The 12798-nt window shown below is 38.1% G+C and overlaps 1 protein-coding gene across 6 annotated transcripts in view; it reads left to right on the top strand.

The window, feature by feature from the left end:
• The window catches only part of DACH1 (dachshund family transcription factor 1), a 530916-nt gene that overhangs the window by 451098 nt on the left and 67020 nt on the right, over positions 1-12798 (top strand). For all 6 annotated transcript variants that reach the window (XM_025197329.1, XM_025197328.1, XM_025197326.1 and 3 more), the window contains one exon: positions 11821-11972. In XM_025197329.1, coding sequence (XP_025053114.1) covers positions 11821-11972 — 152 coding nt within the window. The remainder of the gene's footprint in view (positions 1-11820; positions 11973-12798) is intronic.

The raw sequence follows: 12798 nt of genomic DNA, 5'->3' as shown, positions 1-12798 counted from the left end.
TTTCCCTGTTTCTTTCTCTCTCTTTTTCTCATCTTTCTGTCTTTCTCTTTTTTTTCCTCTCTCATCACAAACATGCTTAACAAAAAGACCCTAACAAACACAGCAAAGGCAGTATATGAAGTTTTATTTAATGTCACCAGGTTTAGAATTTTTAGAAAACCTGGTGTTTACTTTAAAAAAAATAGCAACATTTATGATTATTTACTATATTAATGTGCAGTACGTCCTGCCATGTACCCCACACCCTGGTTTTGTTTTTCTGGCATGCCGGGACTCTGGCACATTACAATGTAGACATTGCGTTTTTTTCGGCACTCTGGCCAGCAACACGCCTACCCCTGATTTAGCATTTTATACTGACACCAATTTCTTTTGGCTCATAGCAGTCGCATGTAAATTTATGATGCAAAGTCCAGCTCTTGTAAAGCTCTCTTTGTTCTCTGTTTGGACCCAGGCTTCTCTGTTGCTCTTAATTTTTTTTTCAAGGTTCTGATTACTTATTTGAACACTCACTAACTGGCCAGGCCAATGAGTGCTTGATTTGGCTGCTAAGTAACTTCTTGCATTGGCCTTATGGACAATAGCTGAGAGGCATTACTGCAAGCAAGATCCAGGCAGCCCCACACATTAGATTAAGAATGTTGGCACACTATGTAGCATAGTTCTCCTAAACAAACATGTTAAATAGCTGGGAATGTCTTTTGTTAATATACTGCTCCTCTCATGATATTATTAGCCAAAGTATGGCATAGTTATTTTTAACTGTTGCCGAAATGACACATTATCAAATCTAAATGTTAGATGTACTGCGCAGTATTCTTTTTATTTTTTTTAAGTTATTTACAATCCCATTTTATCTTAACTTGAACAAATTTTCAATGCATATCTGTAAGAAAAATGAAGAGAAATCTCTTTAGGAAAAGCCTCTTCAGATATAAGCATACAAATATGCTTTTTAAATTTTAGGTACCTAGCCTAAGTAACATAACAGGATTCATTGACAAATTAAACATTACATTATCAATATCTGGTAGAAAAATTCTAACAGCGTCAACTCCATCTTTTTTGATGCACCAGGAATAAGTATGCTTATAAATGGGAAAATAATTTAAAATAAAATAAAATAAGATTTCTTCAGTGTTACAGACATTAGTGTTATGTCTTCATCATCCAGGAGTGCAAGATACCAGCTGTGCTCATCAAGAATTCCCTTCTCACCAAGGTTATGCTTGCAAAAAAAATAAATACATTCATGCCGACAATGACATAAATACCACCATTATTCATCTACTTATTTTAATATTTCTCCTAATCTTCCAAATACATGTTTCTTTACCTTTCATGAGGTATGTCTAGAGGCCAATTAAAACAAATCACAGTTCCACTTAGAATTACCCAACAAAATTCAGCAAAAGATATTTTTCATGTTCTATAAAGTTTTATCTTGGCATTTTGAAGTCAGTATACAAATAAACTCAAAATGTAGGACAGAGCATGCTTGCTGTGGGTGCATTTTCTTGTTTATTACTTTAGTTAAGTGATATTGTGCTTACTTCTGTTTATAACTCTCAAAACTTGCTTTTCCATTAGTTTTTATAATACATCTATTGCAGAGACATTAGGAAACTTCAACAATCTATAAAGTTTTTTTTAGTTTTCAGGGCATTCATTCATAATCAAATTATGCTAGCATTTTGCACCTACCATTTTGCATACTTTTTTCCACATGTTAAATTCTCCATCCAAATGCTACAGAGGTCAGTGTCCAAGAAGGGAAAGCACTTTATTGGTACTAAGGCTAGGTACAGACATTCAAAAAGCCCAAGGTGGAATCGATCTAAGCTATGAGGTTTTCTGTAAGTGTCTTAGTTTAGATCAGTAGCATACAGAACACACATTCGCCCTTTGCTGGTGGGGGTAAATCTTAGCTGGGTTTCACCATTTTTAAATCAGTCTGGGGGTGCTGAACTTTTGTTACAGGTATAGACTGGCTTCTGATCACTTACACTGCTAGATGTGTCATGTCTATACCTGCCCTATGATTGTTTTGACTGACTGACTAGATGGGGCTGAAAGATCATGAATCAGATCACTCAGGATTACAGTGAAGTCAGCACTTTTGATAGCTGAAGCAGTAAAACTTTTTTTAAAGGAATATCTGGAATAACAGTTGATTTTAATCTGAGTCTGGTGCTGATTGATGGAATATAAAAAAATACTGGCTTCAGTTCTCATCTTTTTCTGTTTAAAATTTAAGATTAAGTCCTTGCCTTGAGCATTATTTTTATATTAATTTATTGTTAAGAAAATTCAACAAAAGTATTTATTTTAAGCTACCTTTTGCTGTATTTTTAGGATTTTTTTTGTCTCTAAGGTGTTCATGTGAGTTACCATAATGTAGCTAAAATATTTGAACTATGATATTGATTTAAGAATGTCACATTATCACTTAGAATTATTTTGGATAATCAGCTTGTTTCTTTATCCCAAATCCATAGGTACTTAAATCATCTGAAAAAAAAATTGTAAGCGAACAGAACAATTTTAATGATAGTGATAGACAAGCCATTGTATTTTGTTTTTGCAAATAACATGTTCCAATGTTAACGAAGTGGTAATTAACTATTGCATCTTACTTTTAGAGATGAGTAACTAAACTGTAAAAAATATGTACAGGATAATTGATTTTAAAATATAGCAAAAGCTTTGTTATCTGGCACCCATGAGGAACGGGGGGTGCCGGATAACCAAATATGCCTGTTACATGAGAGGCATCTTTGCTTGCCTCCTGCCATGTCCGGTGCATGTATTGTGAAGTTCTTAAAATAAATTATTCAGCTAATATTATCTAGTGCTAGTCAGTTGTAGTAGTAGTAGTAGAATACAACAGATGTTATAAAAATAATTCATTTTGGAAACAGAAAATTAGGTAAGTTGTAATGATTTGATTGTGAGTCCTTCTTAGGGCCATGCAAAATGAAGAAGAAACACCTTCTAGTCCAAAAGGCTGAAGACATCCTCATAGGTGGAACATCACCACTACTTTGCATTTCTGCTTTTTGGATGTATATTGCCAATTTCTTCCATTCATTTGTAATGATTACATTAGAAGCTCCAGCTCCTAGATCTACTTTCTTTCCCTTCACATCAATCTGTCCCACCATCTTTCCACAGCCAGACTCAGTTTTCCTCACTGTTCCTTGTTAGATCTGTCTCCCTTAAACTCCTTAGCCCACAGTTGTTCTCAGTCCTAGTCTCTGCAATCCACAGAAGGCTTCTCTGATATCAATATCCTTCACATCAAACAACTGGCTGCTAGTCACAAAAAGTCTTGGGCTCTTTTGCCTATTCATGGATTCCTCAAACCTTCTTCCATGGCTTTCTTACCCTAGTTCACCACTGCCAGTTCAGCTCAGCTGATGGGGGAGAGTTTCTCTGTAAGAGTAGAGGAAACAAACTCTGCTCTTTTTTCTGCTGGCTTATCCCACCCTGCTTTGGAACAGTCAGAAAATGATAGTTCTCATTAGATAGCCTCATGCAGGAGCAAGCTCAAATGCTTTGGGGGGATGGCACACGCACAGTCTTGTAAGCACTGAAAGCTGTGAGGGGGATGGAGCATACTCTGTGCAAACATAGTCTTCACTGGTGATGAAACGTAAATGCAAGTAGAAAAACAGACATTGAAACAATGGCAGCAGCCAAGAATATATATTGAGTACTTTGTTTTAATTCCAATCTGCTTTTCATCTTGTTCAGTTTTATGCCCTTATGCTAAGGAGGAATAATGTACTATCAAATTCACACTCATTCACATCAGTACACCTACTTTCCACAGGTAAAAATAGCTACTAAAGGACAGACTTTCCATTATAAGACCACCTTTGTTCACTTAAAACTGCCATTTTAACCATTTAGACTGAGATTTTCCAAGCTAGGTTCTCTGTCTGCCGCTGTTTTTGTGGGGGATAATTTCAACCAGCACAGTCCAGACCTTTTCAAGAATGTGACTGGATAAAAAGAACATTATTTTACCCATATTAAAACAAAAAAAGTGTGTGTGGGGGAGGGGGGGAAGGATTCAACAGCATCAGCTAAGCTCTGGTTTGGAGAAAGACGGAGAAACCATGTAGGGGCCTTTGTCTGAGGAATGTGTCTTTTGCTATGCCAATGAATATTCACCCCAATTTGGCCTTTGAAAACCAGTTTGCATATTCACAGTAAAGAATTTGATTTATAAATTAGAATTCATCACCTAGAGGCTGCCAGGTAAGCATGCCAAGTCAAGAAATTGATAACGGTGAGCAGCATTCATAAAGGGAGAGCTAATAGTATGAGTAGTAACCTATTATAAAAGTTATGGGCCCAACAGACATTGAATCAGTGTAGGTGCATATTTGCTAGCTGTGTTTTCTCCAGGTGACATATTTGTGATTCTGCTATTCTTTTCATAGAATTTATAGCTACTGGTCAGCTGTGCATAGCTGGAGCCTAAAATTAAATTTATTTAAATGCTGATGTTTGGACACCTTGGTACATCAGCAATAGGATACTGGGATGTGGATCAAAACTGACCAAAGACGAGGTCCTATCACATTTGATGATAACCTTTACCATCCTCCTACAATTGCTCTGTTGAGGTTGTCTGACTGGGGCCATTATACAGATGAGGAACTAATAAGCAGGGATCCTGGTTTTCTCTGATTTAAAAAAAAATCCCCAATTTTCATTTTTTTAAAAAGTAACTCCAAATCCACATTTTACCATGATTTAAATGAAACACTACTATACATATACATATATAGAGGGGGATTGATGTTTCATTTAAATCATGCAAAAATGTGGATTTCGGGTGACATTTTTTTAACTGAAAATGGGGATTTTTTAAATCGGAGAAAACCAGGATCCATGCTGATAAGAAGAAATTGTCTTCTCAGGCAAAGAACTCTTGAGGGAAAGATTATGTGTGAAGTTTTACAGCATCTTGGTGGATCGTCTGAATTACAGGTTTTCTCTAAGAATGTAAAGGAATTAATTAAAAGAAACTGTCAAAAATTAAGAATAGAGGAAATCCAAATTAATCTTTTATATCTAATAGTTCTAATTTTGGAGATGTGGATCCAGATCCAAACTTTGTAGCCTGTACTAATCTCTAATGAAATCTAACAGTTGCTATTAATATGAATCTGATTGATGCTGATTGATAGAATATAGAAAAAATACTGGCTTCAGTTCTCATCTTTATCAGTTTAAGAATTAAGACAAAGTCCTTGCCTTGAGCATTATATTTATATAATTTATTGTTAAGAAAATTCAACAAAAAGTACAAGAACATTGACTATGTGCACTAAAAACATACTAATTACTAGGGATCCTGCTTTTCCCTGATAAAAAAAGCCCAATTTTTCATCTATCTACCTACTAGTCAATTGCCTGTCAAGAATGACAGGCAATTCGGGTTCCCCTCTTCAGGTCTGGGCCTATTCCCCCCCACCCCCATGCTCTGGGTCCACCCAGCCCATGTCTGCCTGCCTCCCCTCCCAACACCAATCCCTCCCTCTTGGCTGTTGGCAGGGCCCAGCAGTGGCGGTGGCAGGGTGCCATCACTGTGCCCCCACTCCCCTACTCTCTTGCCAGATTTTGTTGGGGCTCGGCAGTGACGGGGCAGCAACAATGTGCTCCCTGCCATCATGGCAGGTGGCATCTGGCCCTGCCCCTGCTTCTCATCCAGTCAGGGGAGGGGGCAAATGGGCCCACCCCCCCCACCCTTGCCCCTGCCAGTTTGGGGCTAGGACCACTCCCATCCCCTTCAGGGCTATTGTCAGGACATGGCAGCGGTGGCAGCATCACTGTGCCCCCCCTCCCCCTCCCCTTTTGTCAGGGCCCAGTGGCTCCATGTCCTTCCATGTTCCCCTGCATCCTGCCCTGCCCCTGCTTCTCGTCTGGTCGGGGGAGGGGAGGAATGGGCCCACTCCTCCCCTTCCCCCTGCACCATTGCCTCTGCCTTCAGGAAGCAGGGGGGAGGGGGGGCCGAGGTCAGCAGCGCTGGCCTCACCCTCCCCACCACTCCATCCCCTGTGTCCTCACCTTCATGGCAAGCTCTGCTGTACCATCTCCTCTCCAAATGCTCTTGGAGCACACTGATTGGTTGTTTCAGTCAGTCAGAGAGAGAATAAAGCATTATGGACAGACAGGCAGACAGACTAAGGCTTTTAGATAGATAGATAGATAGATAGATAGATAGATAGATAGATAGTGGTGTTTCATTTTAATCGTGGAAAAATGTGGATTTTAAGTTAGTTTTTTTTTTATATACAAATATTAGGGATTTTTTTATCAGAGAAAACCAGAATCCCTGCTAATTACTTTAGGACAAATCCTACATACTCCTCTGCAAAAATGCATAAAGTAATCATAGCAATCATGTGCCTGTTTCAAGAATGGTTACATTTTAAACATTTCAGAATGGAACAATAGCATCACTATAGTTAAGTGATTATGCAAATGCAGGGCTCAGTACAATATTTTCTCTAGGTGATGATTATATCTCTTGCTGTTGAAGTCTGATAGTTGCAGCATTCTCCAGTTCAGTTGGTAATGATCCTTAAGTGACCACATTTATTTTTAAGGAAGCAAGCGAAAGAGTAGTCACCACTATTTAGCTTTTATCCATTTTTATTTTTTAAGTAAATATCAGAGCTTCCTGGATAAATGTTTCCACGCTAACTGAGGGAGGGGGGAACAAAATGTCAGGAAAACAAATACATTACAAAATGTCAGCTGTTGTATCTGGCCCAAACCAGTTGTTATCCTCAGATAAACACTGATTTGGAAAAAACACATTAGTTTCTGGAAAGTAGAACAACTTTTTAAAAATGAAATATGTGTGTGTGTGTATTCATTCATATATGTTAAAAACTTGTTGCAAATTCAGAGCTGAGGATCATAGTGATGCAAGTTACAATTCAGTAAATGTCCAGTGTATGTGACCCTAAAGTAGTGTAACTTACAAAACAATGATCGACTCATTCCTATGCAGCACAGACAGGAGGCAGCTTCTGCTGGCCTGTTTCAAGTCTTGATATATACTGTTTCAATCTACAGCACTACAGGTTATGCCAGGTTGTACTGTAGTACAGTAACTAAAGGTTACGCCAGGTTGCCATCTTATTTTGTGAAGAGGGGATTTGGTAGTAGAAAATCACAGGGGTTCTGGACTGCTTTATTTCCTCTCCTATCTGTGACATACACTGTACCACATGATAGTGGCTCATAGGGTCTCCTGTAATAGGAATATTCACGTAAGGGAGATGGCAGTACCTCAATTTACAAGACTGTAGTTTAATGGTTGTTTAGAAGGAGTGCCCAGTTACTGAATTGTAAAGAGAAGAGCTTGCATAAGTGGAAGATTTTTAAAATACTTTAATGGTACGGGGGTCATATTATTTTGCTACTAAGGTATGTGATTATGTTTTAATTGGCTGATGTTTACAATGTGGTTTTTCTTAAAAACACATTTTTTTCAAGATTCTCTCAATCATTGCTTATCTCACATCCACAAATATCCATGCTTCCTGTGTATAATATCTACATTTGCTCTTTTTCAAACATACTCACACTCAAAGTTTATTTCACATGGGACATCAAGAAAACAGTCACATTAGTCTGATTTTTTCTCTCAGTTAAAGTTTCGTTAAAATAAGTTCACAGTGAGTTCATCTCTCTAGATTTACTCTTCAGTGTAAATTTGTTGCTGTTATTTATTAGAAAGTTAGTGTCTGGACATTACTTAAAGCTGATATAATTCAATATAGTTTTTAGCCATTTTGAGTTACCTAATTTTTTTTTTAAACTGTGCCAAGACATCTTACAAAAGCTTGCTATAAGCACATAAAAATATAGAAAACTTTAAAAATGTGTGGATTGCTATTTGATTGCAAAATGTGTAGTAAAATCTGTGCTAGGCAGGTGGGAGGTTTAGGGACAAAGACTTTGTGGGCTGATTGGGTCTAGCATCCTTTAAGGCAATAACATTTTAAAAATCAAAACTATTAATTAAATTCTACACTGTTCCAGGTAGCATAAGATGTCACTACCTTCCTTACTGGCAGTAGTGTAAATAGGGGAGAGCTCTTAAAGAGGGGGGGGGGGACACAAGAATGGCAACTGCCACTGCTGCTGCCATAGCCTAGCCAGCCCAGCCCCTGCTGCCACCTCTACTGCCTACGGCACAGACCTAGCTAGTTACACCTCTGAGTGCTACATGGTTTCTGTTTTGTTTCATTTATGCTTGTTGCTTGCTTGCTTGCTTGCTTGGCTGGGATGGGAGGGAATAACAAGAGAGCAAGATCCCAGACTCACACTACCAAAGAGCTACCCTTGTGATTTCTGTGGAACTGCTCATATGAACGTGATTCGATCCTTAAGCAGATTGTAGCAATTAGAAAATAAAAAGCATATGTGGATCACCTAAAAGTAAAACCCACTTTTAATTAACATGACACAAATGATGAGACAACTTTTAAAATTATTTGTGAAGTATGATAGTAATTTGGCAAATCCACATCTGCGACTGACAACAGATTTCTTTTTTTTAGTTCTGCAAGTCAGAAATGGTTCTGAACCTTTGTGCTTATGCGAGCCTTTATTGATATATTCTTACCACTTTTTTTGTTTTTCTTTTGAAATTAATGAAGCGATATCTGTTTGTGACAGCAGTTTGGAACACAGCATGTGGTAATAACTCATCATAGCTAGAACAGGATTTCAAGGGAAAAATTTGCAAGTGCGAGCCTAAGTCCATGAATTCTTACATTATCGCAGAGAGTTGCAATATCTAGTTTATTTTTCCTAATGAAGTACCTTAGTATTTCTAGCGTATTATGGTGATGGTGAAGAAAAAAATCTTCAATCTAGTACCCACCAAAATAGCTGGGGAAATTAAGGGTGGTAGGATGAACAGTGAGGGAAGTATATACCCACAGGGCACATTCCATATAGAGCCTGCTTTAACTCAGTGGGAAATGATTAAAAAATCTGCAGTTATCTTTTCTCACCTGTTTGTGACATGACTGGAAAGCACAGGAAGATATAGTTCAGTTGCACAATCTTATGTTACTGTGACCTGTTGAAGATTTTCCTTTGGCTTTTACCAAGATGTCACCTTAGCTACAATGTGTAAACTGTTGCAGGATGCATAAAGGGAAAGGTGTCAGTTGTTCCACACAGGACAAGAAGAGGGCATAAAGTTCTCATCTTCTTTCTCATATAGGCTACTCCCATCTTGAATCACAGCTCAGTAGGGAGAATAGGTAATGAAAGCAGGTTCTGGGTTGCTTTTAACACCTAGTTTGCAGGAACACAGAATGGATGAAGTTTTGACACTTCCACTGTAGATGCTGGCAAAAAAGAAGTGATCTGATGTAGATTAGAAAGGAATCCAGGCATGGTGAAGTGCTGACCCAGATTACTTCCTTCTGGAACAAGAGGAAAAGCAAATAATGACTCTAAGTTATTGTTCTGCCTTAGGGGCAGAACAGCTGTAATCTAGCACTTTCTCAGAGGAGAGGGCAGAATTACTGTCTAGTTCTTGATTATGTCCATATAAGAAAATAATACACCTACATCTTAACTAAATTATACGGCTGGGTCTTCCCAGATAAATTACAAAACTTTATACAGTATCATTCCCAATTTATAGGCTATCCTATGTTAAATGGTGAAAAAAGTTTATTTACTGTTTTGAAACTAAGTACAGTACAAAGGAAATGTGCATGTACTTGCACATGTTCATGTATGTATGTGTGTGTGTACATATGCACACATGCATTTCCTTTGTACTCTCTCTCTCTCTGTATACACACACATATACGTGCATACACAGATGTGTGTGTGTGTGTGTGTATACAGAGAAAGAGAGAAAGTACAAGGGAAATGTGTGTGTGCGTATCTATCTATCTATCTATCTATCTATCTATCTATCATCTCTAGATAGATAGATAGATATACTATGTATACACACAAACACACACCCCTGACTACACTTGGATGAAGGAGGAGCTGATAATTATGCAGAGATAACAATTACATCAGGAGATATCCCGTTTTTTATTGTGCTTTGATCCATAGGCCATGGAAAGGGGTGGGCCACCCGTGCCATGGCCTGCCCAACTTTTAGCACATTAATTTAGCTAGCTATGCAGTTAAAAAATAGCTGTACAGTTTTAACCGGAATGACAATTGCGCATTTTTGGGTTATATCAATTAACGTGCTAAAAGTTAGTTGGGCCATAGCCCGGGTGTCCCTCCCCGTTCCGCGGCCTATGCTGTGATCCATCAATACATTTATACTAATGTTTCAGTTGTAGGGTTACCATATTTCCAGTATCAAAAAAGAGGACATCTGTGATGGGGAGGGAGGGAGAGGCAGAGTGGTGGGGGAGGAGAGGGGTGACTGGTATTTGAATGTGGGGAGGGGGGGCAGTGATATGCCTGTACCCTGCCTCTGCCCCTCGTTCCTAAGCTACAGCTCCCCTGCCCTGCCAGTGCCACTCACTCCTGACCTGCAGCCCCCTGCCCCCTCCCAGCCCTGCTGTCCACACCAAAGCGCACACAGTCTCTCTGTTTCTCTCTCTTACCTGCAAGCAGCTGCCAGGGCCCATGCGCAGAATACACGATCCCCCGACATCCAATCACATTCCCCCTGTGCTCCCAGCCCCAAGCAGTCAAGCTGGAAGTGCCGGGAAAAAGCAGAGCAAAAACCTGAACATGCGCTTGCATTTTAAAAACCCACCTGGACAGAGGATCAAAAAAGAGGACATGTCTGGGAAAACCTAGATGTATGGTAACCTTAAAGAAGAGCAATTTGTAGAGATGTTTTTCCTCATAGAGAAGCCAAATTAATGTCTGGCATAATGAAATTGACCCAAACTTCTGTAATTCATCAACACCAATCTATAAATTATTTTAAATTATAGAAGCGTATTTGACTGTGGGAGTGTCTGGGTCAGTATTTTTGTTGCTGTTTTTTTTTTCTTTCTTGTTTTACATACATTACTTTATAATCTACTTATAAATTATGACTGAAACTTTACTCTTGAATTTTTCTACTAGTGAGATTTTTCCCATTGTGATGTCACGCATGATCAGTTCTGATTGTTATAAAGATTCTACTTAGGAATTCAGCATTAATTGTTAAAAGATCCATGTTTAAAAGAATAGGCCCATGGTTCTAACCATACTTTTAATTTCAGTTATTGTTAAAACATACCTGATCTGCAAGAACCAGGTATTATTTCTCTGTTAGAGAAAAGTAATGAACCAGTGTAGTTTTTCCCTTTTTTTGTATCTTCAGTGAATATATGAATTCATCAGGAGCTGTGAAGGGTTAACAGTGTGGGAAGCCTTCAATGCAAATACTACTCGTATATAAAATATATGTCGTGCTAGAAAATATTCTATTGTCAATCCAAATAGAACACAAACTAAAATGAGATAATTGGGAAGGTGCCCATAAAGTCAGCCTGAATATATTATCACAAGTATATGTGAGATAATATTTGTTTTAAAAAGATTCTATGGCACTGTAAACTCAGTCTCATTAGAGACTGCATTTAAAAGGCTTATAAAGTTACTCATTAATGTTATCTTGTTGTATCTCCACAGCTTTTTCATTAAAGAAAATTCAGCAGAAAGCATTTTCTCCTGATAGCAGGAACCAATTTGCAATAAATGTTCTGGAAACCACTAGGGAAGCCATTACTGAGGTCTAATAAAAACAGACAAGCGTAACTTGTTCTATATTTTTGTTTCAATCACATACAGATGAGACCCCGCTCTCCACACCAACCGCAAGAGACAGCCTTGACAAACTTTCTCTAACTGGGCATGGGCAACCACTACCACCAGGTTTTCCATCTCCTTTTCTATTCCCTGATGGATTGTCCTCCATAGAGACCCTTCTGACTAACATCCAGGTAGGCCTTTCTGTAGATCAGTTTAAAGGGACAAAACTAGTGGCAGATTTGTCTAAATTAATACAACCATTCTAGTTTAATCAATTCATAAGATTATTTGAATCAACTAATTTACAGAAACTTTGTAGTAATTTAGGTATTAAAGGAACCGCGACAATCAAATGAGTTTAGAAATCGTCAGCTACAGTACATAAAAATATCGATTTTATATTAAACCACAGCAGAGATGTAGATGAAAGTGGCATTGGTATGCTTAAAATCATTTGTCTTAAATGCTCTTTTTATTACAGGCCAATGAAATGTATATTACTGCTTAGGTTTATCTCATTTACTTAACAGAGAAACATTTCCTTAATAAATAGTTACTTTAAAGTGCTGGAGTGCCAAGGTGGAAATGACATGTTAAGCTGTTTAAAAAATGTCTAATGTAAAAGGCATTCACAAAAAGCATTTATTTTACAAATAAGCTTATTTCAGTTAAAGCACTATCTTCAAAGAATAGACTTCAAAGAGTATTACTAAATTTTCTGCAGATTTCCTATTCAGTAGTCAGGATGTCTATTGTGTGTACAGTACAGTCTGACTCAAACATCATTCAAAATTTACACTTGCATGTAGCATGGAGCCAAGATAGTTGTGTTTGTGATTAGAGACAAGAACTTTTTGCCCACACATGCAGTGATCATGTGGTTAACAGATGGAATTTGTGCAACCATATGGCTATATATTTCATGCTGCAGCAAAATGGTAGTGCAGAAAAGTTTAGCAATATCATACTCACTCCAGCTGTGCTTGCACCAGCAACTACTAACTTCCAAACATAGTC

The sequence above is a fragment of the Alligator sinensis genome, unplaced genomic scaffold (genome assembly GCF_000455745.1).
Source record: "Alligator sinensis unplaced genomic scaffold, ASM45574v1 scaffold241_1, whole genome shotgun sequence".
Lineage (NCBI taxonomy): Eukaryota > Metazoa > Chordata > Crocodylia > Alligatoridae > Alligator > Alligator sinensis.
Note: the sequence above shows the minus strand (reverse complement) of the source record. Positions and strands in the feature narration are given on the sequence as shown.